This window comes from Schistocerca cancellata, chromosome 6, assembly GCF_023864275.1.
Source record: "Schistocerca cancellata isolate TAMUIC-IGC-003103 chromosome 6, iqSchCanc2.1, whole genome shotgun sequence".
Classification (NCBI taxonomy): domain Eukaryota; kingdom Metazoa; phylum Arthropoda; class Insecta; order Orthoptera; family Acrididae; genus Schistocerca; species Schistocerca cancellata.
Window position 1 is genome coordinate 370,456,077 of NC_064631.1, and position 26,957 is coordinate 370,483,033.

Genomic DNA, 26,957 nt, shown 5'->3' on the forward strand with positions numbered 1-26,957 from the left:
GTTATTGTGAAGTCACACGGCAAAATATGCAAAGATGAGCAATTGAGAAACGTTGACTGAAAATATCTCAAGACTAAGATAGAAATAATTGAAGCTCAAATGGCTCTGAGCACTATGGGACTTAACATCAGTGGTCATCAGTCCCCTAGAACTTAGAACTAATTAAACGTAACTAACCTAAAGACATCACACACATCCATGCCCGAGGCAGGATTCGAACCTGCGACCGTAGCGGTCACGCGGTTCCAGACTGAAGCGCCTAAAACCGGCCGGCAATTGAAGCTCCAGCTACGGTAAACGGTCGACCGAACAATACGACTGCGAGAAAGAAATCTGTATCCAATAAATTTTATGCACGCTATCTGACTGTGGTAGAAAGTTTCACTTATTTAGGGAGTGAAATATCTAGGGATGGAAGAATAACTAACGAAATTAATAGGAGGTTACAGAAGGGAGGCAATTTCTACCAAACAATAAAACATCTGATTTGGAATAATGAAGTTCCAGAAAGAGCAAAACTCCTGATGTATAAGAATTATTACTTCCCTATTGTCACCTATGGTGGAGAAACATGGACAATGAAAGAAAGGGACTGGAGCAGACTGCAAGCAAGGGAAATGAAATTTCACAGAGCAGTAAAGGGAAAAACAAGAATGGACAGAGTAAGGAATGTAGAGATCAGAAAGGACCTCAAACAAGAAAGTATGAGAGAAGAAATTGAAAGAAAGAGATTAAGATGGTATGGGCATGTTAAGAGGATGCATGGGCAGAGACTCTCCAAAATTATGGAAGAACTAAAGATGGATGGGAAACGACCTAGAGGGCGCCCAAGAACACGGTGGAAAATGGGAGTGAGAATATCTGTTGAAAGGAGAGGTGTGACCTGGCAGCAAGTGGAGGAAGAAAAAGTGGTGGGAGGACCGAGCCAAATGGAGAGGACTCGTCAGCACCCAGACCCGGCAGTAGCTGGAGCGGGATTCGGATATAGATAGATAGATAGATCTGACTGTGACAAAATGACTTTGTGTTACATGTTGGCCTTGAAAGTTACGAATCTTTGTTAGTTTAGAAAACAATTTCTGTACTAAAACTATCATTGTAATTACAGAACAAATGATCACAGAATATAGCTCATCTGACTTTATCTGTTAAACCTGTCTGAAATCACAATGTAGCACTTTCTCAAGGTATTTTACTCTCATTAAACTCTGAACTTATATTATCCTCGTAAATGCACTCTGACAATAAATGTGCCTGGCTCTGAATATGAACTACAATGATCATGAAATTTATGGCTTACGTGGGCTCAGTGGTCCGCTCGTCTGCTCTGCAGCCTTGTCTTCTTATAAAATAGTGATCTAACTGTCAAAATTAAGTTTCACTCACCTGCGATGTGCAATGCTAGGTGGGACTTCCTCAGTATTCAAAAATATGACTCAGCACATAACTCTCGTTGTGCAGTGCGAGTGTGAGATCAAATAAAACCATGAATGCAAATGAATAATCAGGTACTATAGTCCGTTCCACGAACAACTGCGGTTCGCGCATGTGGAGGCACAAACGGGGACTGCATTGTTGACGGTTCCAAATGACAATTGCGGTGCGCGCATGCGCGTGCTTTCCGCTTGAAGAAAGCGTATATCCTGCACATTATGTCTCTCGCTTGCTTCTGTAGAATTTATTACCCACCACCACTATCAGTGATGACAACTCGCAACAAATGGAACACAAATTCACTAAAGCACTCGCTACAATCACGTTTAATGCTCACATAACTCTGCGGCGGGCGCGTTGCGGCATACAAAACCGCCAATCCAGTTTCCTTTCCGTAATTAAGTTAGCGCGCAAAGCACACAACGGTGCTACATATGCTTCGATGACACTGCAAGGCGAAAAGCTGCACTGCTGTCACATTATAAGACCCTTCATAACAGCTGCGACTTCTCTGTGAAATGGACAACTACACTTGAGGCGACACTGCGTGCCGCAAACGCCCCGTTAATATAAGTAAATATCCGCCCCGATAGCTGAGTGGTCAGCGTGACGAGTTGCCGTCCTACGGGCCCGCGTTCGATTCCCGGCTGGGTCGGAGATTTTCTCCCATCAGCGACTGGGTGTTGTGTTGTCTTCATCATTTCATCCCCATCCGGCGCGCAGGTCGCCCAATGTGGCGTCGAATGTAATAAGACCTGCACCAAGGTGGCCGGACCTGCCCCGCAAGGGGCCTCCCGGCCAATGACACCAAACGCTCATTTTCATTTCCAATGTAAGTAGATGCGGCATAATCTCTACTGAATGTTTTGAAGACCAGAAGCTATATTTTACAAAAACACTTGGATTGAATCATTATTTGGTTACTGAATATTAGTATTACACTTTTCTTATTGTCTTCAAGGTTTGCACACAGAAAATGATTGACGACAGACGAAATTGAGCGCCGTCTTTTGGAATCATCTGACGGAGAGGATTACAGTGATTTCTTTGACAGCGATGATGAAGCAGAAACAGTCGAGGCTGCTGATTATTCTAGTGAATCTGAACAATCGTACAATGGAGGGAATGAAGTGAATGAATTACCAAGTATGAGTGCCATTTTTATATTGGGAAGGACCAGGAAACTTTATGGATAAATAATCCGTTAGTGGTGCCGGGTAAACCAAAACGTAAGAATATAATCAGTCTTACCCAGCCCGAAACGCAATGATACAGGAACTAAAACTGAAATCGAAAGTTATCTCAAATTTATTGACCCTGACATATTTGATTCTGTTGTTGCGAATACCAATAGATAAATAAATAACTGTTATAACCAGAAATAACACAATAAATATATCACCGTTTCACAGTTCATTGACACAACACTGATACAAAATAATTCTGTTACCAAGAGCCAAGTTGTAGATGAACACTTTATAGAAATGATGGTGGTTATACCATTGTCCAGGAAGTGCAAGTGAAATGCAGAATTCCGACGGAAATCACAAGTCCTTTGCCTAGTGAAAGTCGAAGTCCAAGTTCTAGTATAGCAATCGGATTCTAAGTCCAGAGCGCAGCCAAAACAACATCGAACATCAGGTCCACCGCAGCGTAGCACTTCCTAGTTGTGGAGTAGAACATAGCACGACGGGAACTGGCTTGTAAACGTCAGTAGCGGCGTTAAATAAGGCCCCATAGTTAAAGGCGCCGGCGGCTGGCGTCGCTGCATACTCCGGGTGGACAATCGATTGTTCCTCGAATCCAGTTGGTTGCCAGCCAATTCCTTTCGCCCACAGGTACCAGGGCAGAACTTGGAAGCAAGCAAAGGTGGGAAGGCCTTGGCGTCGACATGAGCAGTATCAAGAGAGTCCGGGGCTGCCGTCCGTGGAGAAGTCCCGCTAGTCTTTTGTCTCCAATGGGTGTGGACCTGTAACTGCTAAAGAAAGTTAGTGATGCATCGGTGGAATGGTCCTCGAGGTATTTCTTCATCTGAGTTTTGTAAGCGCGGACCATCCTCTCGGCTTCTCCATTAGATTACGGATGGAAGGAGGTCACGGGAATGTGGCGAATGCCATGCTGGGCACAGAACGCACAGAACTCCTAGTCACGGACTTGTGGACCATTGTCCGTTACGAGCACTTCTGGCAGACCTTCAATCGCAAAATTTTTTTCTAACGGTGAGATGGTGTTGGTGGTTGACGTGTCAAGCAACAACCATTGTCAAGAAAATGGCGTTAAGCACTGGCTCAGCAAAATCAGTGTGTACCTGCTCCCAAGGGCGAGCAACATGGTGACCAAGAAGCAAATGAATGTCGCGGGGATGCCTGGTCGTTTTGGTAGGATGGACACGTTTGGGTGAGTTGTTCAATCTCTTGGCTCATGACTGGCCATTAAGTGAACCTACAAGCCAGGAGTTTAGTTCAGGATACCCTCCACTGATCTTGGTGCAATAGTTGCAGGATGTGCTGACGTAAAGAATAAGGGATGACTACTTGCGGGTGTCTCTGCTCTGGGGATTAAAGAACTGACGGAATGCCGTGGAAAGCCTTGGGAGGTTGTCGTTCAGGCCATCCGTGAAGTATGTCACTTCGGACTTATTGGATTACCTCATTGTTACCGATTATGTCTGCGACCCGCGAGCTGGTAATGGGAAAAGAATTTATGGCGGCTTCTGCTTCTTCATCGTGATGAAAACACAGAATTTCTTCTTTGTCGAACTCTGGATCTGATCCCCATGGAAGGCGGGAGAGGGCATCCTCGTTGGCATGCTCATTCGTGTTGCAAAAGTGAATCTCACACTGGTAGCGCGCCAAAAATAAAGCCTGGCGCTGGAGGCGGTGAGCAGTCCGGTCTGGAATCTTTGCTGCTGGATTGGATAAGGGGATCAGCGATTTATGGTCTGTGACGAGATGAAACTTCGTGCCATAAACTAAAACATGGAATTTCTTTATTGTGAAGATGATGGTCAGCGCATCTTTTTCTATTTGGGAGTACCTGTGCTGCGTGAGTTTCAATGTTTTCAGAGCCATCCGCCTCCTTGTGTTCCAGGCCTTCTCCAACGCCTGTATCAGATGCGTCCGTTGTAGGAACTATCTGCTTTGTTGGATCAAAAGGTGTGAGACATGGAGTTATCAACAACTGCGCATAAGCCGCAGAAAGAACCGAAGTTACTTAAGTGTCGTTGGCCTGGGAAGTATGATTATGGCTTCGACATGTTTATCGAGTGGACGAATGCCTGAGCTGAAAATGAGGGGACCGAGGCACTTAATCCCTGGATGGAAAAACAACATTTTTCTTTTGTGCATTTTAGGCCACGTCCCTTAAGACACTGAATAAAGATTTCAGATTGCGAAGGTGTTCCTCCGTGGTTCTCCCTGTTATAACGACGTCGTCTAAATAGTTAATGCAGCCATCCACTTTGAGTACTAATTGTTCCAAAAACCTCTGAAAAATTACGGAGGCACTTGCTATACCCAACATTAAGCATTTCAAACGCTAAAGCCTGTGCGGCGTTTTAAGTATAAGAAACAGTTGAGATTTGCATCAAGGGAAAGTTGGAGGTGTGCATCCGCTACGTCTATTCTAGAGAAGAAGAATCCAACTTGTAATTTTGACAGTAATTTTCCCGGCTTGGGCGTAACATTGCAGAGCGATATGAAGTGGGACAAGCATGTAATGGCAGTTGTGGGGAAGGCGGATAGTCGTCTTCGGTTCATTGGTAGAATTTTGGGAAGGTGTAGTTCATCTGTAAAGGAGACCGCTTATAAAACACTAATATGACCTATTCTTGAGTACTGCTCGAGCGTTTGGGATCCCTATCAGGTCAGATTGAGGGAGGACATAGAAGCAATTGAGAGGCGGGCTACTAGATTTGTTACTGGTAGGTTTGATCATCACGCAAGTGTTACTGAAATGCTTCAGGAACTCCGGTGGGAGTCTCTAGAGGAAAGGAGGCGTTCTTTTCCCGTGAATCGCTACTGAGGAAATTTAGAGAACCAGCATTTGAGGCTGACTGCAGTACAATTTTACTGCCGCCAACTTATATTTCGCGGAAAGACCATAAAGATAAGATAAGAGAGGTTAGGGCTCGTACAGAGGCATATAGTCAGTCATTTTTCCCTCGTTCTGTTTGGGAGTGGAACAGGGAGAGAAGATGCTAGTTGTGGTACGAGGTATCCTCCGCCACACACCGTATGGTGGATTGCGGAGTACGTATGTAGATGTAGATGTAGGCTATGTGTCAATCTCTGACTGAGCACTGACAGTTGCTTTAAAATCGCCCCACAGGCGGATCTCCTCCGATGGCTTTCACACTATGATTAATAGGTTAGCCTACTGACTAGAAGAAAAAAGGTTCCAGAACTCCAATTGCAGTTATCCAATTCTTCCTTTACTTGGTCTCTGTGAGCTACCGGAATGGCGAGGGCTCGAAAGTACCGAGGCCGTGCATTATGTTTCAGTGTGATGTGTGCCTCAAAATTCTTTGCGGTGCCGAGTTCGAGGGGTACATGTACTCATAATCCTGGCAAAGTGTCTCTAGGTCCGGGTACGGAATATCTTCGGATATCAAATTCACAGAATCGTCTATGGAAAATCTAAATTTCTGAAAAGAGTCCAGTCCAAACAAGTTCTCAGCGGAGTCACTGATTCAAAAAATGGGTCAAATGTCTCTAAGCACTGTGGGACTTAACATCTGAGGTCATCAGTACCCTAGACCTAGAACTACTTAAAACTAACTAACCAAGGACATCACACACATTCATGCCCGAGGGAGGATTCGAACCTGCGACCATAGCAGCAGCGCGGTTCCGGACTGAAGCGCCTAGAACCGCTCGGCCACAGCGGCCGGCGAATCACTGGTAATGACTAAAAAGGTAATGTGGCGGGTGACATTATGATATGTCATTGGCAGTTCGACTTGACTGCGTACTGGAATGGTACGTTTATTATATGTCATTACAAGTCTCTTTGTTTCTTGTAAGGGAGGAGCTCCAAGTTCCAAATAGGTACTGCAATTCAGAATGCTCACGACTGCGCCGGTGACTATTTGTAATTGAACTGGTTTCTCTGCAATTTGCACTCCTACGAAAATGTTACTGGAAGTCTCTTGATGGCCTATAGTGGCTACCAGATTAACGTCCATCTGTTGGGCAGGAGCCTGTCTTGCCTGACGGAACTACGACGTGCAGAAGCTAAATGGCTGTTGGAAGAACAGTGTTGGGAATAGGTCCATCTTCAGAACAGTCTTCACGTCGATGTTTTTTAAAACAATCCGGACAAGACAGCAATCGTTTCGGTACACAATACCTGTTCGATCGGCTCGAGCGGGGTAGAGGACGCTATAGGTTAACGTTACGGCGTCCCGCCTGCACTTTTGCTACGTCCAAATCGCCACTATTGTGGTTATAGGCTGCTGGCTCTGATTTGTTTACATTAACGACTGCTATGTCAATCCATGACTCTAGTTTCTTGCCTGCTGCTCGGGTTACTTCGAAGCTTTATGCTAAGTTCAAAACTTTATCTGATGACGGGTCTTCGAATTGGAGCGCCTCGTGCAGGAAATCCTTGTTAGGAGTACTTGTAAATAGTTGCTGGCCATTCGCCATTTTTATCGTGTTATAACCAGGAATAACAATAAATATATCACCGTTCTACGGTTTATTGACACAACACTGATGCAAAATAATTCTGTTACCAAGCGCCAAGCTGTAGACGAACACTTTATGGAAATAATATAAATTGATGTTAGTTATACCATTGTCCAGGAAGTGCAAGTGAAAAGCAGAATTCCGGCGGAAATCAAAAGTCCATTGACGTACTAAGCCTAGTGAACGTTGAAGCCGAAGCTCCAGTATAGCAATCGGATTCTAAGTCCAGAACGCAGCCAAATCGACATCGAACAGCAGGTCCACCGTAGCGTAGCCCTTCCTAATTGTGGAGTAGAACACAGTACGATGAGGACTGGTTTGAAGACGTCAGTAGCGGCTGTAACTAAGGCTCCATAATTAATGGAGCCGGCGGCAGGGGCCGCTGTATATTCTGGGCGGCCAATCGGTGAGTGTAGGAGGCCAATCGCTGTGGTTTGAAGCGAACGCGCGCGAAGGCGGCCCGCGATTTTAGCAGCGGGCCGCGCACGAAGAAATGCGCCCAACTATGCGTTTCTCCGACGATGCGTTTCTCGGCCGCGCCTAATGGAGCGCGCCGCTGCTCGGTGCTGAGCTTTAATAGTGGCGGATACCCCAGTAACAAGAGATCATCTGTCAATTACGAGAGGGACAGAGACTATGGAAGTACTTCTGCTTCCGAAATAATGCTCTCTTAGGATCACTGTTGCTCATTGCTGTACAAAAAGGAGGACACACAAACGCATGACCTGTGGGCATCGAATGACAGAGGAATGAATACTCTCAGGGCAGCATTTAGCTACAAGCGCTTTCTGTTCTTGCTCCGGTTACTGAGGTTTGAAGATACTTCAACGGGAAAAGAGCGACTTGCAACTGACAAACTTGCTGCTATCCGTAATCTCCACACCGCAGTTTGTAACATCTGCAGAAATAACTACAACCCAGGGTAGCTCACAACCATAGACTAAATGCTTGTTCGTTTTCATGGACGTTGCGGTTTTCTGCAGTACATTCCCAATATGCCTGCGAAGTATGGTTTGAAGTTGTACGCATTGTGCGATAACAAGACATTTTACACATGTAACTTTGTACTATACTGCGGCAGAGAGAATCTTGGACCATATCTTGTATCGAACCAGCCTATGGATATTGTGAAGAGATTAGTTGAGCCAATCAATGGTACTCACAGCAGTGTAACTATGCATAACTATTATAGTAGTTATCCTTTAGGACAGTATCTTTCAGAAGACTGGGTAACTTCATAGGGACACTGAAGAAGGACAAGAAGGGAATTCCTCCGGGATTTTTGCCAAACAGGTCGCGAGAAACTCGAAACTGTTTTTTCGGATTTCAAGATGACTTCTGTTTTGTTTCGTGCGAAACGAAAAGAATGTGCTTTTTCTGTCGCCAATGCATGAAACTGATGAAATAGGCACTTATACAGGAAAGTCTGTTGTAAATCTGAACTACAATGCAACCAAAGATGACGTAGGTACTGTTGGTCACATGTGTACATCCTACTCCACTTAGAGGACATCAAGATGATGGCCCTTGGCCTTGGTTCAAATGGCTCTGAGCACTATGCTACTTAACTTCTGAGGTCATCAGTCGCCTAGAACTTAGAACTAATTAAACCTAACTAACCTAAGGACATCACACACATCCATGCCCGAGGCAGGATTCGAACCTGCGACCGTAGCGGTCGCTCGGTTCCAGACTGTAGCGCCCAGAACCGCACGGCCACTCCGGCCGGCTCCTTGGCCTTGTTTTTCCTGTATCTGGATATTGCAGGAATTAACTCCTAAGTGCTGTTCTTCGCAAATAATCCAGGCAAAAGTCTCAGAAGAAGAACGCACCTCACAAACCTGGCCTTGGATCTAATGGAGAGGCAGTTGTAAGAAAAGGACTCAATTCTTTACTTTACCAAGGGTCATCTAAGGATTTCTGTCATCCTATCGATCAATCCCCGTAAGTAACGAAGAAGTTGTTAGAATGTATGGGAGGAACTATCTATGTGGTGGTAAAAAAATGACAAACGTACTGTGACTTGCAACAGTTGCAAAGATTTGTTTGCAAGCAACAAAAAATGTGTGTGAATTCCTAAGGGACCAAACTGCTGAGGTCATCGATCCGTAGGCTTAAATACTACTTAAACTAAGTTACACTAACTTATGCTAAGAACAACACACGGACATACCCATGCCCAAGAGAGGACTCGAATCTCCGGCGGGAGGGGCCACGCAATCCGTGACGTGACGCCTCAAACCGCGCGGCCGCTGCGCGGTTTCGCACAACGCAGCCACATTATTGTGATTTATAATGGCTGTAAAACTTCTCCAGAGGAACAAAGTGTATGATTCTTGGTAAGTGTTCACGATATTTTTTTTCTTAATTGGACTTGTTCTTTGTTATGACTATACACTATTTCCGTTTCTCCTCACTACATATTTTTGTTACACTTGATGTAATAAAGCCCTATTATAGCACTGAAACCTGTGGCTATAACGATGTTATTTGTAGCTCAAAACCCCTTTTATAAATTCTACCAGGAAACTAAAAAAACTGTTAGTTAAATGGTATCCGATTTTAGGCAGCACTGAGTACCGCACGCACCCGCTGGTGTAATTATCCTCAGCACGCTTGCCGCAAGGTTAACCACGGCATTTACAGAAGAGCGCTCACAATGCTACTGAACGCTCAGTGCCTTTCGAAGAATGCGTGACGTAGGTGTGCAGAACAAGCCTAAACTCGACAACCTTCGTTCGTGACTCCAAGTATGATCTCACCGATTATGAAATAACTGAATCGACACATACTTCTCACACATGAAGACAGAGCCACATAACCTCATTACACAAAGTTTACGGAAAATCTAAACCATAAGCACAGTTATAACAGTCAGTATCCTAAGTAATTACAAATACAACAAACCACGTTGCCTTTAATTGTTACGTTTTCTGATCCAAACAACGTTGTAATCATTCAGCTTAATATTTCTCTTTAAAAATCATATTACAAAAATTTCTCCAAATATGCTGCCTGCACTCCAGAGCAGGCCACCTTCCGTCCATTTCAAACTAAGTCCACTACCACGTAGTTGCTACCAGCACACATTGACTCTACTTTGGCAAAGCAAAGCTAACCTCTCTGACCAACATCTCTCGTTCCAAAACGTGTAACCATAATGACAATGTTAGGGCGATATCACATGGCTTGAGAACATTTATCAAATTTACGAATTAACTCATATTTACGGCCCATGGCATACTAAGAATTATCACAGTACATGTGACATCCACCTTTCACATTCAATAAAAATTATTTGGCCTGCCATAATAATGTGTAGCTTAATGTTTGATGTAGCCCTCGTACCTCTGCATGTAGAAAGAGTAGCATTCCGGCCCGAGAGGGTTGAATTGCCGGTCGTGCGTGCGTGTGGTGTGCTTGCTTGTACGTATATGTGAACGCTGTGTGTGTGTTTCTTTTATTGACGAAGGCTGTGGCCGAAAACTATATTTGAGTGTCTTTCAGTTGTGCCTGTCTGCAATTTGACGTTTCTTCTTTATGGTAAGTAGCGATCTGTCTTTTTGCATTGTTGATATTCCTACCTGGAGTTTCCATTGTTTGATTTTAGAAAGAGTAATTTTTATATACAGGGTGTATCAAAAAGAGTCATCTGATGTGGCTCATCTATATTTCTAAAACTAATAAACATATACAATGAATTTTGTTATTTTATGAACGGGAAACTCAAAAAGTTTTTTTTTATACCTTTTCATAGGTGTTTAATATGCCCCCTTGAGATGCACGGCATATGTCAATGCGGCATTCAAATTGTTCCCACACTGCAGCTAGCATGTCTTGAGTTACAGCTTCCTCAGCTGGTGTTATGCGATGTCTCAGTTCATTCATTGATGTTAGTAATGGTGGCACATAAACAGTCGTTTATAAACCCGCACAAGAAATAATCAGATACAGTCAGGTCCGGTAACCATGGAGGCCAGTAATGTGAGGCTGAATCATCTCGTTCAATGCGACCGATCCATCGTTCAGTAATCCTTTCAATTAAAAATTCGCGTTTCCAGATGCAGTGTTGGTAAATGAAGTCGTTCGAATCTGTCTCCAACATTGGGGAAAGAAAATTCTGGAGCATATTGAGATATGTGCTTCCTGTAACAGTGTTCTTGGCAAAGAAAAATGGACCATACATCTTTTCCCGTGAAACTGCACTTAATACATTACATTTTGGACCGTCCCTCTCATGTTGTACAACCTCACGTGGTTGTTCCGTACCCCATATTCTCACAATGTGACGGTTAATCTTTCCTTTTAAATGGAATGTTGCCTCCTCACCAAACACTATGCGTGGAAGAAAACTGTCGTCCTCAGTCTTGCTAAGAACGAAATTACAGAACACACGTTGTTCTTTGTCACCTTCGCGAAGAGCTGAATTTTATACGGTTTCGTGTGTAAACGTCGACGCATCACACGCCAGACGGACATCGGCGGCATATTGGGCCGTCGAGCTGCACGGCGAACGGATTTCTGCGGACTCCTTCTGAAACTATGGCGGATGCGTCCACCGTCTGTGTCAGACACTCGAGGACGGGCAGGCGATTTGGCTTTATACAAACAATCTGTTCTTCGTAATTGTTCATGCCATCGTCTAATGCTCTGTGGTGTAGGAGGATCCACGCCGTACCTAGTGCGAAAGCCACACTGAACAATTATTACTGACCCGCAATGCGCAAAACGTAGGACACAAAACAATTTCTGTTATCCCGACACCATTTTTAAAAGAACTGAAGCGGGCTCATACTGGTGCTACCTAGCGGGAACCAAGTAAAACTCGATAGTTTGCTCTACCCAACAGTGCGATGTTCACGCACATATTTCAAATAACATAATACACTACTGGCCATTAAAATTGCTACACCACGAAGATGACGTGCTACAGTCGCGAAATTTAACCGTCAGGAAGAAGATGCTGTGATATGCAAACGATTAGCTTTTCAGAGCATTCACACAAAGTTGGCGCCGGTGGCGACACCAACAACGTGCTGACATGAGGAAAGTTTCCAACCGATTTCTCATACACAAACAGCAGTTGACCGGCGTTGCCTGGTGAAATGTTGTTGTGATGCCTGGTGTAAGCAGGAGAAAAGTGTACCATCACGTTTCCGACTTTGATAAAGGTCGGATTGTAGCCTATCGCGATTGCGGTTTATCGTATCGGGACATTGCTGCTTGCGTTGGTCGAGATCAATGACTGTTAGCAGAATATGGAATCGGTGGGTTCAGGAGGGTAATACTGAACGCCGTGCTGGATCCCAACGGCCTCGTATCAGTAGCAGTCGAGATGACAGGCATCTTATCTGCATGGCTGTAACGGATCGTGCAGCCATGTCTGATCCCTGAGTCAACAGATGCGGACGTTTGCAAGACAACAACCATCTGCACGAACAGTTCGACGACGTTTGCAGCAGCATGGACTATTAGCTCGGAGACCATGGCTGCGGTTACCCTTGACGCTGCATCACAGACAGGAGCGTCTGCGATGGTGTACTCAACCTCGAAACTGGGTGGGCGAATGGCAAAACGTCAATTTTTCGGATGAATCCAGGTTCTGTAAACAGCATCGTGATGGTCGCATCCGTATTTGGCGACATCGCGGTGAACGCACATTGGAAGCGTGTATTTGTCATCGCCATACTGGCGTATCACCCGGCGTGATGGTATGGGGTGCCATTGGTTACATGTCTCGGTCACCTCTTGTTCACATTGACGGCACTTTGGACAGTGCACGTTACATTTCACATGTGTTACGACCCGTGGCTCTACCCTTCATTTGATCCCTGCGAAACCCTAATTTTCAGCAGGATAATGCACGACCGCATGTTGCAGGTCCTATACGGGCCTTTCTGGATATAGAAAATGTTCTACTGCTGCCCTGACCAGCACATTCTCCAGATCTCTCACCAACTAAAAACGTCTGGTCAATGGTGGCCGAGCAACTGGCTCGTCACAATACGCCAGTCACTACTCTTGATGAACTGTGGTATCGTGTTGAAGCTGCATGGGCAGCTGTACCTGTATATGCCATCCAAGCTCTGTTTGACTCAATGCCCAGACGTATCAAGGCCGTTATCACTGCCAGAGGTGGTTGTTCTGGGTACTGATTTCTCAGGATCTATGCACCCAATCTGCGTGAAAATGTAATCACATGTCAGTTCTAGTATAATATATATGTCGAATGAAAACCCGTTTATCATCTGCATTTCTTATTGGTGTAGCAATTTTTATGGCCAGTAGTGTAGTTACGATTTTTTGAAATCGGATGATTCTTTTTGATAAATCCTGAATTTTGTCCCAGACACGTTTTGTGCTCGAAACTACGTAAGTACAAACTCAACTTCAGACGTTTTACCTTCATTAGTCATTCGCAAGCTAGAAACATAGCTCGCTTTAACTAGTGTTTCTGTAACCACTGGAAGGCTGCTAGATCTTCGAGATGACAAGCTACACGGGCAGTTGCGATGTTAATTCCTTAGAGCTACTGAATGTTTTTTTACGCAGGCCGAGCGGCTGGTCGGCCGCCCCCTGGCCAAGCTGAGCACACCCGCGGCGCCGTCGAGCCGCGCCACCACCGAGGCCGCAACCTCCGACTTCCCTCCTCCAGCACAGGACACTTCGGCAGCTCAGGTAACGCTTCCGATTCCTCCGTGTGTTCATTTTCGCTTCTTGGCAGGCATCGTTTCGTCAACTTCGAAACTAATCTCATTAAGAATGGTACCAACGTCATCTCTGATGTTTTGCATTGCCGCTTCTAAGTTCTGGTTGTCTTGCTTTGCTGTGGTCGGTTTGGTTTCTTCTTCTGAAGCTGATTAAAAAGGACATATGCATGAGGCATTATCTTATAGAAAAATGATAGCCAGAAAATGAATTCGTTATCTTGCAGTCTTTGTTTGTATGACGAGCTCTTTCGATAGCAGAAGTTAGTTTTATGCTCTCACTTGTTTCAGTGAATTCCATAAAAGTAATAAGATTTTTCCCTATTTTCAGAAACATCTCTTACTACTTGCGAATGGTAATTCCATCTTGTCACACACACGGGGCAAGCCTTTTTGAATAATGCTATGCAACACTTTTGATCTCTATGACGAGTTAGAAAAGAGGGAAGAATTACCTGAAAGGTGTGCAAAAAAGATGCGGGCTTTGCGATTAACAGAGGCTGCCGTAGACATCATGTCGAACTGAAGGGCATAGCAATGGATGTAGTTTGCTTTTGGATATTTGTCTTTAATTAATTTCTGAACCCTGTTCGACTTGCCACCATCGTAACCCTGAGCTATTAGTTTTGCTCGATCATCGCCAATTAATGGTTCAATTTCTTTCAGAATACTCTCAGCTATAGTATGAGAATTCTGACTTTCTGGATTAACAAAGTTCCAAAATCTTTCAACACGTATTCCCTCGACAATATAACGCAAAACAATAACCAATTGAAATTTGCAAGACACATCTGTGCTTTCATCCGCGATTATTGCAACATAACTTCATCATAATACACTTCCAACATGCATTGCAGTAGTTCGTCCTGAACAGTCTTAAAAATGTTTCAAATCGCTCTGAGCACTATGGGACTTAACATCTGAGGTCATCAGTCCCCTAGACTTAGAACTACTTAAACCTAACTACCCTAAGGACATCACACACATCCATGCCCGAGGCGGGATTCGAACCTGCGACTGTAGCAGCCTCGTGGTTCCGGACTGAAGCGCCTAGAACCGCTCGAGCACAGTGGCCGGCTGAACAGTCTTAAAAATGCCTTTGAACACTGATGCTTGAATGAGACGAACTTGAAGAGCTTTATCCAGTTCCGCGCTGAACTGAATTAGCTCGCGAAAAACCCCCTTATTTTGAGAGGCATCAGATTCACCGTGGCCTCGGAGAGCCAGTTCCAAAGCACCACAGAACCGAATACAGTTTACAGTTAAATTCCATATACATCTATACTTTTCTACACATTTGTTGCGGCTGTCAATTTTTTGTCTATATTGCGAATCTAATTTCTGCTGAATGTTGGTTTTGCCTAGAAACGAAAGACTAAGCGCATTATTCATGTGTCGCTTTGATATTTCATGTACTTTCGTTCTAGACCATATATGCCCAATATCAGTTATTCCGGTCTTAGACCAATGGACATCTCCCCCAAATGAAACAAAAGGAAAACAAAAAACAGCGTTGCTTTCTTCACACCCAGAAATCCATTTCATCTTTTGGTAAATTTTTGGACTGAAGTTACGGCATCGATTTTTTGCTTTCTGGTACAGATTCAGATTTGAGAGTGGCCTACCTAGTGTTTTTTATCTGTGACTCCTGTCACTAAATGGCGTTTTTAATAACTCATTTACCCTGTTCATGTTTGCTATTTCCACAGTCAACTGAATTTTCCATTGCAGATAACACTGTTCAGACAGCTGTATACGGTCTATTACCTGACCTCGCAATAACTACAATGTGTTTGTACAGAACTGTATTACACGAACGTAACGAGTATAAACAGAAATATTACACCTTTGTTCGGAAAACAAATGCTCAACAGGTGGTGAATACGTTACCATTTTAGTTCTGTTGCAGTAGTCCTGTTGTAAAATATACCGATATTGAAATAGTGCCTCTTCGTTACAAAAGGTAAGGGCATAATTATAATCAAATTACATAAAGCTATTTATAACAAAATTTAAATGTATTATTTCTGTATTTGATTTAATTAAGCATTAATTAGCGTTTAGGGATTGTAAAACTGGATTACAGGAAATCTGAGCACCTACATATTCTAACGTGATCGCTAGGTGGCAGATCGAGCTTCAATAGGTCCTGCACTTAACTGCTCTCTGGCGGCCATAAGAAGCGTGTAGAAACCAACGGCGGAGCCTTTCACACAGCGTTTAGAACAGACGGTGCCAATCTGCAGTTGGCTCCAAGCTTCAGAAATCTACCGCGAGAACGAGCGCGGCAAAACGCGACTCTTCAAATCAGAAAATACATACTCCGAACAATATTTTAAGCGCAGTTTGCATAGATTTCTCTTCCTTTCTTTTTTATACAAGTGGTGTCGCGGCACAGCGGCACAACCTCAGAAGCCGCCCCTGTTCATATTTCCAAGTTAAGTAGCAAGTTATTACACTTGGGTGTCGGTGTTGGTAGTGAAAAGGCGAATAAAATGATGTCGTTGGATAAGACCGCTCGTTAACCATAATAGGCACCATTTCATCTTGTACCTTCCTCTAGAAAAGGTCCAGTACACTAATTTTATTTTTGTAGAACTCGGCTTTTACCGCGTAAGACTTTTCTCAGAAACAACCGATACAACAGCGAAATTTTTCCCACAAAAATAATCTTGTAAACTACACAAAAAAACGTAATGCTGATTGTTGAGAGAGGTTATACGGCCAACCACGAAACAACAAGTTTCCCGTAGAGTGCCTTGAGATACTTCTAAACTGTTTATATTGTCACAAGGCGCTCTGGATTGCCGACAAATAGTGAAACTTAATTTATGTTATTAATAAAGGTAACAGTAGCGTACTTGTTGATTCATTTGACTAAGAACGGTAGATTATTTCCCAAATTAATTGATTCACCTGTTTTAAAGATGAATTGCTGATAGGAAACCAATACAAAATCAGGTACCATTTTGTGTCTATAACGAGTAACCTGTTTCGGCACCTAACCACCATGCCCAATGGTGTCGTAAACATCTTATTGACAGGTGACCTTGTGGAAACATGCGATTGTTTGTTTATGAGTTAACCGAGAAAGGTACACTTCTGAGTAACATAACACTATACATACGTTTCCAGAATGAAATTTTCACTCTGCAGGGGAGTGTGCGCTGATATGAAACTTCCTGGCGGATTTAAACTATGTGCTGGACTGAGACTCGAAGTTAGGACCTTTACCTTTTGTAGATAAGTGCTCTATCAACTGAGCTAACCCAGCACGTCTCCTGACGCTTCCTCACAGATTAGCCGGCCGTTGTGACCGAGCGGTTCTAGGCGCTTCAGTCCGGAACAGCGCTGCTGCTACGGTCGCAGGTTCGAATCCTACCTCGGGCATGGATGTGTGTGATGTCCTTAGGTTAGTTAGGTTTAAGTAGTTCTAAGTCTAGGGGACTTATGTAAGTCCCATAGTGCTTAGAGCCATTTGAACCATTTGAGCCTCACAACTTAACTTCAGTGAGTACCTCACCTCCTACTCTCCAAACTTCACAGAAGCTCTCTTGCGAAACTTGCAAGACTAGCACTACTGGAAGGAAGTATATCTCAGAAACATGGCTTAGCCACGGCCTGGGGGATGTTTCCAGAAAGAATTTTCACTCTACAGCGGGGTGTGCGCTGATATGAAACTTCCTGGAAGATTGGAACTGTGTGCCGGAGCGAGACCCGAACTCGGGACACTTTCGCGGGCAACTGATCTACCAAATGAGGTACTCAAGAAAATAGGACTTAGGTGTTGGTGGAAGTAAATCTGTGGATCGTAAGTCACGCTTGAGTAGCTCAGTTATAATATTTGCAAAGACAGATCGCGACTGCCGGCCGCGGTGGCCGAGCGGTTGTAGGCGTTTCAGTCCGGAACTGCGCGACTGCTATGGTTGCAGGTTCGAATCCTGCCTCGGGCATGGATGTGTTTGATGTCCTTAGGTTAGTTAGGTTTAAGTAGTTTGTAAGTAGGCTATGTAAGTAGGCTGTTTAGGTTCTTATATTGGTATCGCCGCCGCTACGTAGCGCTCTGTATGAAAATCACTGGCTGTGCTGTGTGCAGTCTGTGGCTAGTTAGCATTGTTGTCTGCCATTGTAGTGTTGGGCAGCGGCAGCTGGATGTGAACAGCGCGTAGCTTTGCGCAGTTGGACGTGAGCCGCCAGCAGTGGTGGATGTGAGGAGAGAGATGGCGGAGTTTTCAGATTTGTAAAAATGGATGTCATGAACTGCTGTATATATTATGACTTCTGATGACTATTAAGGTAAATACATTGATTGTTCTCTGTTAAAATCTTTCATTTGCTAACTATGCCTATCAGTAGTTAGTGCCTTCAGTACTTTGAATCTTTTATTTAGCTGGCAGTAGTGGCGCTCGCTGTATTGCAGTAGCTCGAGTAACGAAGATTTTTGTGAGGTAAGTGATTTGTATTGTACTAAGGGGACGTTTCAAGTTCTAAGGTCTAGGGGACTGATGTTCAAATGTGTGTGAAATCTTATGGGACTTAACTGGTTCAAAAAATGGCTCTGAGCACTCTGCGACTTGACTTCTGAGGTCATCAGTCGCCTAGAACTTAGAACTAATTAAACCTAACTAACCTAAGGACATCACACACATCCATGCCCGAGGCAGGATTCGAACCTGCGACCGTAGTGGTCGATCGGTTCCAGACTGTAGCGCCTAGAACTGCACGACCACTCCGGCCGGCTGGGACTTAACTGCTTAAGTCATCAGTCCCTAAGCTTACACACTAATTAACTTAAATTATCCTAAGGACAAACACACACACCCATGCCCGAGGGAGGACTCGAACTTCCGCTGGGACCAGCCGCACAGTCCATGACTGCAGCGCCTGAGACCGCTCGGCTAATCCCGCGCGGCTAGGGGACTGATGACCTCAGATGTTAAGTCTCTTAGTGCTCAGAGCCATTTGAACCATTTTTGAACAGATCGTGACTGCTTAGCACGATCTGGATACTCTTTAGCATAAAACCGCACCGAGCTCTATTAGTTTGGTGATATTCGCCATAAACGATATCCACTTTTTCGGCTACCGTATACATTGTGAATGTCTCAGTATGTTAACGAGGAAGTTGTCTGATTGCTATAACAGCAGAACAGAGACTGATGGGCTTCAAGCGTACAGTTAAACACAAGAACCATACTTGAGTTACGTATTTCTTTACATTTGGTGTAATGGGGCACACGTTTGTCGAACTTCTTCTCCTGACGGCGGGACAGTGGTTTGTGACGCTGTTGTGTTGATACTATTTGATACAGTCTCACATATGTCGTTGAGTTCTCATAGAAGCTTCTTTTAAATGCCACAGAAAAAGTATATAGTTCAGTTAGAAAAAAAAAACAAAGTCGGTGTCGTAATGCGGCGACTACAAACGATAAAAATTACTTGCGAATATCAGACAATTCGCCATGTTGTTCGCTACAACTTGGCGAAAACCCCACCTAGATATACTCATTCATTCCAGTTGTATTTGGGGGTGGCCTGTTTTTTCTGCCTCACCCTTTACATACAGGATGGTAGAAACGACCTTATAAAAAGGTCAGAGCAGAATGATGACCTTGAATTGTGCATAATTTTCCAAATAACCATCGACCGGAATCTCACCCCCATAAAACTACAGCCAATCAGCTGACAGCGGGCGCACTTTGAAGAATTTCAACCATAGGCTTTCAAAACGTGATTTGAAAAAAGTGTTTAACATCTATTTTTTTTCCTTTTCCACCACTGTGTTACTTCACTTGTTGGTTTACTGTACTTCTTACAATAGAAGTTATTTCATGCTCTCCGTACATTAGCAAAATTTAGAATCTGTGGCCTTTATATTTCATTATTAATACCATTGCGCCTTGTAGTACGACTTTTCGACTATCTTGCTGCACAGCTATTTTTGACGCACAGCTTGTTATCTCAGCAAATTAATGGCATTACGGAACTTTTAGCGTAGTAAGCGCCACAGAAAATTCGCGTCTAACGCAGCCAACTATGGATAGTAATTTAAAGTTTACATAGCTTTGACTATTCAGTTAATTCAATTAATAAGTGTGCTCTATAACATAAGAAATTTTAGCTGGTTAATTTAGTTTCAATGCACATACTTCTGCGAGTTCGTCGCTGATTGTCTATCGTTTTATGGCCGTATCACCTCACGAGTGCGTTTCCGACGTAAGATTATTTGGTAAATTTTGCTCGATTTGATGTACTGTTGAACTGACTGGTCTGAAACTATGGAGCCGGCCGAAGTGGCCGTGCGGTTAAAGGCGCTGCAGTCTGGAACCGCAAGACCGCTACGGTCGCAGGTTCGAATCCTGCCTCGGGCATGGATGTTTATGATGTCCTTAGGTTAGTTAGGTTTAACCAGTTCTAAGTTCTAGGGGGCTAATGACCTCAGCAGTTGAGTCCCATAGTGCTCAGAGCCATTTGAACCAATTTTGAAACTATGGAGTCATTTTTCTCTACCGTCTACTCCAATATACTAAATTGTATCTAAAAGTTCATCCTCCTTCGTAAGACGTCAGAGTGAATAAAATTCTTAATTTAATACAGTGTTTGTTATATCGTCTGATCACTATTTCGACAGTTGTAACGGTTTTCGATTTCTTGTATATCCTTTTGTTGAAGCAGATCTTCGTTTCAGTGGTGCAGTGACCGATGTTGATTGGTATTGTTTGCGTAAGAAAAAACTTTCTTTGCCGCAGGACAAAGAAGGAAGTCTGGCGCTGTCGACGGGTCTGGAGCCGCCGCTGGAAAGTGACCCGAGCCTCCAGAAGCTGGATGCGCCGCCTCCGGCGATCAAGCTGAAGGCCTTCTCCAGTAGCTTCAGCCACGCTGACGGATATTTGCCTCCAGGTAATCTGCCTTACCACGTACACTGCTGCCAACACCATGAAGACGACATTCAGCTACGTCAATTTGGCACTAGTTTAGAAATGCAGATGATCAGCATTTCAGTGCAACCTTCGAAGTAGGTAACAGTAACGCCATCTACATTATTTATGTAAGGAAAAATTACGCAGTAGGTTAATCATTCTGATATCACATTTGAATGTTGGTTGTTGTTTGCGAAGCACGTGTTATGCTTCGCCTAAGAAGGAGTAAAGTCTACCAGCATGTGTGTGGTTATGTAAGTCAATAAATCCGTCAAGAAGGCCAGGAGAGTGTTCATGCTAGAAAAAGCAGACAAGTAGTTCTTAGAATCCCACTTAGACAATAAATTGACGTCGCTTAGCTTCATTATGGCGGACGTAGAGAGATTATGGGCGAAATTTGAACTGATCGTAAATCGCGCTCTGGACACGTATGTGCCGTGTAAGTGGATTAAGGATGGAAAAGACGTTGTGTGGTTTAATAATCAGATTCGGAAAATGTTGAGGAAACAGAGATTGTTCACTTTCAGTTCATAAATGAATGCGCAAATGTTGCCATACAGAAGTTAGTAGAAATTCGTGTGTCTGTAAGGAGATCAATGCGCGAAGCTTGCAACAACTTCCACGGTCATGCATTAGCGAAAAAAACCTGCCGGGACCCGAGAAAATTCTGGCCACACGTAAAATCACTAAGCGGGTCAAAGGCTTCTACCCAGTTACTCGTCGACCAGTCTGGAGTGCCAAAAGGAAAGCTGAAGTTCCAAATTTCACGTTTAAGAAATCACTCACGCAGGAGGATCGTACAAACATACCGTCGTTTGCCTGTCGTAGAAACTACCGCAAGGAGGACACAGAAATTGGCATATGTGGCGTACAGAAGCAACTGAAAGAACCAAAAACAAATAAGTCGTCAGGTCCGGATGCAATCCCATTTCTGTTTTACAGAAAACTGTGGAGGCTTGCGCCCTTACTTAGTTTGCATTTCTCGCGAATTTCTCGCCCAGTGAAAAGTCCCAAGCGACTGGAAAAAAGTGCAGTTCACTTATGCATTTAAGAACGGTAAAAGAACTGAACCGCATAATTACAGAGCAATATCCTTAACATCGACATCGTGCAGAATTCTTGAACACATTCTGAGTTCGAATATAATAAATTTCCTCGAGACAGAAAAGTTTCTGACAACAAATCAGCACGGATTTAGAAAACATCACTCGTGCGAAACTCAGCTTGCCGTTTTCTCACACGATGAAAGGCGACAGGCAGATTCCATATTCATCGATTTCCAGAAATCATTTTACATGGTACCCCACTGCAGACTGTTGACGAACGTCCGAGCATAAGGTTTAGGTTCCCAAATGAGTGAGTGGCTCGAAGACTTAGTAACAGAACCCAGTACGTGGTCCTCGACGGCGAGAGTCTATCAAAGACAAGGATTGCGTGAGGAATCATGGAGGTGGGTTTCACTCTAAGGAAAATCGTTTTTTGAGAAATCAGGCTTTGATTATTGGCAAAAAGACTGCACAACACAGGAAGACTCTAACAATTACAAAATTCTTTCATTACAAGGAAACTACAAACATAACTTTAAAATTCCTCCAAAATCTTCTCCAGGAATAAAAAGAACAAACAAGTATTATAAATGAGTTTTCATCTCTACAGTAAAATATTCCAAATAGCTTCTCCCAGATTCACGGAAAACACATCTCATTCTCTGAAGAACGCCACCGCTCGCTATTATGTCTCAAATTTGAATTCCCCAGCGCTGCACAATTGACTGACTAGCAAGTCAGCCATAGATAACACTGAACACAGAGTCAAGAATTTTATTCACAACTCATGCAGTACGCTCATTCATCTTTGTCCCAGTACAGTAAACGTGAATTATTTACAGTAGAGACAGAGTGGGTGGAAAGCAGGAGGTGCCCAGAGGCAGGAGGGATGGATAGGGAGAGGGGGAGGGGGAGGTTGGTAGAAAGAGGGGGAGGAGAGATGGACAGAGATAGAGGGAGGAGGAAATGGACTAATAGAATACTGGAACGAAGAAATACCCGAGCAATACATGAATAAATTATTCCTCCTCGCCGAAATGAGGCGTTTAAAAAGACCAGGGACAGTGTTACACGTTATTAGCGAGTTGGCTCCTTGGGTTGACAACATTTTTAGGAACCGCTTTTGTTTCCAGGTGTGGCTCGTGGCGCCGAAGTGATCATCCCGACACCCGGAAGCAGTGGGGGCAGTACTGTGAGACTGAGCCCAACCGTTCCACAGAAGGTTGACGCCCCTGCCTTTTCGTTTGGACCTTTATCGACGTCCACCACGCCGCGCCCTGTGACTCTGACAGAGGGGCCATCACCGCTGTCGGAATTAGGCTCTAGTACCGCCTCTCCACAGCCAGACAACTCCGTCTCTTCGACACCGAGCCCAGTTCCGTCGGAATCACCACGCCCCACGCAGGACTACACTGCTTACCCGCCGTCTACAGCGTTCTCAGTGAGCTCATCTGGGGACGTGGCACTCGTTTCGTCCACACCGAGCCCACTGCCAGTTACGAACGCCGTCACTGTGGAAACATTTGTACCGTCATCCACCCCAGCACCTGGCTTCTACACAGCAACGGTTCCTCCTCTGGCGCTGACCACAGTTTCTGGCGGGGCACCAGGATTCACACAGACTGTCGTCTCTTCTACACCATACCCCTTATCTAACGAATCTCCAGAATCGCCACAAGAATTACGCATTTCCTCTCCCGTGCAGAGACTGGATGATATACTGCTGTCTTCAACTCCAGCTCCCCCTGCAGCAATATACTACACAGAGACTGGAACAGCTGGAGGTGAAACCGTAGACAGTGGACGTGTAGTAGTCTCGGCAAAGCCGACCACAGCCAGTGATATTATCTTGGGTGATTTGCAACTGTCTTCAACTCCACCTCCACCTTTATCAAAATACTTCTCGGGGGCTGGTACAACTGGGACTGGAATCGTAGACAGCACTCCTACAGTTGGCGATGCAGTATTCAATGTGGCGCCTATCACACACGGGGAGCCATCTACTGTTCTGACTGATTTACTAGCGATCAACGGCGCGACACAGTCGACGGCAGCTCCGAAACAGTACTCGAGTCCCTTGCCGCCACCACTCGCTATACTAGGCCGTGACAGAGTATCTCCACTAAACCGCTTCGTGTCATTCCGGCCATCGCCATCCGTCAGCGACCTTTTTCTACCTGCTAATTTCGTCTCCTCATCACCGTCTCCATTTTCGCTAGAAGCGACATCTGCAACTTTCTCTGGGAGGAACGAGCAGCCAGTGACGACCCCCGCTACGTTGATCTACGCCGAACACTCGGTGCCTATATCCTCGCCTAGCTCGTCGCCACCTTTGCCTATAGCGTCAGAGCTCAAATTCTCACCCTCCCTGCCGGATACATCTGGACCGAATAGTTTACCCTCAGCACTGTATAGATTCAGGTACGGGGAGAAACTTTCTAGCAAGTACTCATCCTCCATACCAGGACAAAGTCTCTCTCGTAGCCCTTCCGTGGTCTCTATATCTAAACCGATGACTGATAGTAGCAGTACCACAATTTCTCCATCCTCATCCCCTTCTGCTTACAACCAACTCTCCAACCAGCAGGGCGACGCGTTACCGGAGCTGTCACTGTCACCAGTACAATCAACGAGTCTTACATTTGAGGACGGAAGCCGTACCCAGTCGCCTGCTACATCAGCATATTTTGCCCTCTCAGAGCAGTCGGCGACTTCGAAACAGCAAGGAAAAGTGTCTGTACAAATACTGTCATCCCCAGTCAGTGCGTCCCTGTCGCCTGTCGGTGCCTCTTACGCGCCTACTGAAAGCCTGACAAGCGAATCGTTTGCCGGAGGTGTGGTGTCCGGTAACTCGCAGCCCGGCGCCGCCGTGCAGCAGGGAAGCTACGGCCTGGCAGGTCCCTCGCAACAGGTGGATCTGGCGCAGCGAGCACAGGTGTCGGTGGAGGTGGTGCCGTCGTTGTCCACGGACCTGGGACGACCCGGGGTGGAAGCGGCCAGCAGCGAGGAGCCGCGACCGTCGACGCCGTCGCCGTTCCGCCATGCGGGCGGTCTGCGCGTCGTCGTGCCGGAGCCGGAAACGCTGTACGGCGAACCCGTGGCCGGCCGTCCGGCCCAACCGTCGCCCGACGTCGACCAGCCTCCCCTACTGGTGCCGTCCATCTCCTTCAGCTTCGACACTCCCGAAGGACGCCAGGAGTTCGAGGCTGCCGTCGCCGCTGGCCTGTTGGATTCGTCGAGGCGATAACGGCTGCTTCCTTTCGATTCGTGCGCTTTTCTATTTTTCTTTCTTCCGCTTATCTCCTTCACCTCCAACTCTTCCTCGTTTGAGGCATTATCTGTCTTGTCTTAAAGCGCACCCAGTGACCTATCTCCTTCAACTTTTCTAGCAAAGTCGCTGTTATCTGCCCAAATAACAGATTCTTGCCGTCGGCAATACATTTCAGTTTTTATCGTCCTTCCTTAAGCGTTTTGCCAAGCAAATTTGAAGAAAGATTCCCAAGACTGTCATCATACAGTGATAACATCAACTGGAAATTGCAAATTTGTGGTAAGGTTCTGTGGGATTAAACTGCTGAGGTCATCGGTCCGTAGACTTACACACTACTGAATCTAGTTTAAACTAACTTACGATAAAGAAAACACACATCCCCATGCCCGAGGAAGGACTCGAACCTCCGACCTGAGGAGCCATGTGAACCGTGACAAAGCGCCAAGACCGCGCGGCTACCCCGTGCGGCTAATAGCAATTACTACGAGGCTCATTCCAAAACTAATACCTTCCATTTATTTTCATGGAAACTACGGCAGCTATTCAAAGAACAATAACACAGTGCAACATAGAAGGATTTCAGAGATATAAGGTCGTTTTTCGGGTTCCGTATATCAATCGTTAAAAACGGATCCCTTATAAGATCACCTTCTGTCCGTCTGAACTTTTTCTCAGAAACGGGTATAGGTATCATATTGAAATGTATGTCAAATGCTAAGGTCTACGATCCCTTGACGGTGTGAAAAATTTAAGCCTATAGTGTACTTTCAGTTGACCTAGAATCACGAAATTTCGTAAGAGGGAAAGTGTCATATTATAAGTTGAAAAAAATCCTAAAATTGTTAATTTGTAATTATATCATATAAAAATTCTTTATATTTGTTTTCCGTCTTCATCTTGGGTATTAATAAACCGCTTCAGCTGTATTTACTCGTTTATTTTTAGATTACTGCCGGTTTCATGGCACTAAAAGCCACATCTTCGGGTGAACATGTAACTAAAACTAAAACTGTTCACCTGAAGATGTGGCCTTTAGTGCCATCTAAAAATGAACGAGAAAATACAGCTGAAGCCTTTTATTAATACCCATGATGACTACTGATAGCTGTGGTTGCCCTACTTGCAAGGTTGTCTGTTGTTCATATGTCTGCCCTTCTGTTATGATCAATTTTTCTCAAGAGCCAGTGGAGGTACCAAGTTGAAATTTATGTCAAATACCGAGGTCCAAGTTGCCTTCGTGGTGTAAGAGATTTAAGCTTCTGAGTTATTGCAGTCGAAAGATAAGGACATTTATGTCACGTATTTTAATCATAGCGCAAATCCCACTCGCACTTGTCCCGTTTTCCACATAGTCACCACTTCTGCTAGCAATGAAGAGAAGCCTCTACCCCGTGCTAGTAAAGACCTAAGCCATCTGAGGACAGCCACTCGCTTACAGCTTTAACGGCAGCCTCTGAGTCTGGAAAGCGTTCTCTCCACTTTCACACGCTCAAAGAGATGAGAGATTGAAGGTAATAAATCAGGACCCTAAGGTGGATGTCGTAGGACATTCCAGCAAAATTTGGCACTGCGTTCCAGGGTCGCTAAACTGTGTGGGGCCTGACGTCATCGTGTTATAAGCGAAATTTTTTGTCTTATTCCCAGAGCTCATTCTTGAAATTCGTGCTCTCAGCTAATCGGTATCGTTTTAGGGGCTCTGAATTGACATTGGCTTTAAGCTTCAAAACCTGAAAAAGAACTGCACTGTGCGTACTCCAGTAGAATGCGAGCATCAATTTTCCTGTGGGTGATTGTGAGAAGAACATGATAAGTGTGAACCGAAAGTAAATTTTGAAACGACTGAATACCTGTGTAGTGGAAAGACTGTAGGCAGCATTATACTAGAAGGC

At 44.7% G+C, this 26,957-nt stretch overlaps 1 protein-coding gene across 1 annotated transcript; it reads left to right on the plus strand.

Moving 5' to 3' along the window:
• The first annotated feature begins 8,510 nt into the window (after nucleotides 1-8,510).
• LOC126088333 (uncharacterized) lies at nucleotides 8,511-25,044 on the plus strand. The gene is made up of 4 exons (XM_049906467.1): nucleotides 8,511-8,588; nucleotides 13,677-13,802; nucleotides 20,581-20,731; nucleotides 22,931-25,044. The coding sequence occupies exons 1-4, from the start codon at nucleotides 8,511-8,513 to the stop codon at nucleotides 25,042-25,044; spliced, it is 2,469 nt and encodes an 822-aa protein (XP_049762424.1).
• Nucleotides 25,045-26,957: the final 1,913 nt, after the last annotated feature.

What these genes read in the sequence shown, in the direction of transcription:
- LOC126088333 (XM_049906467.1), top strand. Translation starts at nt 8,511, where the DNA reads ATGCATGAAACTGATGAAATAGGCACTTATACAGGAAAGTCTGTTGTA. An exon ending in AGGACACTTCGGCAGCTCAG is followed by an intron (nt 13,803 to 20,580) that starts GTAACGCTTCCG and finishes TCTTTGCCGCAG; the next exon opens with GACAAAGAAGGAAGTCTGGC. An exon ending in TGACGGATATTTGCCTCCAG is followed by an intron (nt 20,732 to 22,930) that starts GTAATCTGCCTT and finishes TTTTGTTTCCAG; the next exon opens with GTGTGGCTCGTGGCGCCGAA.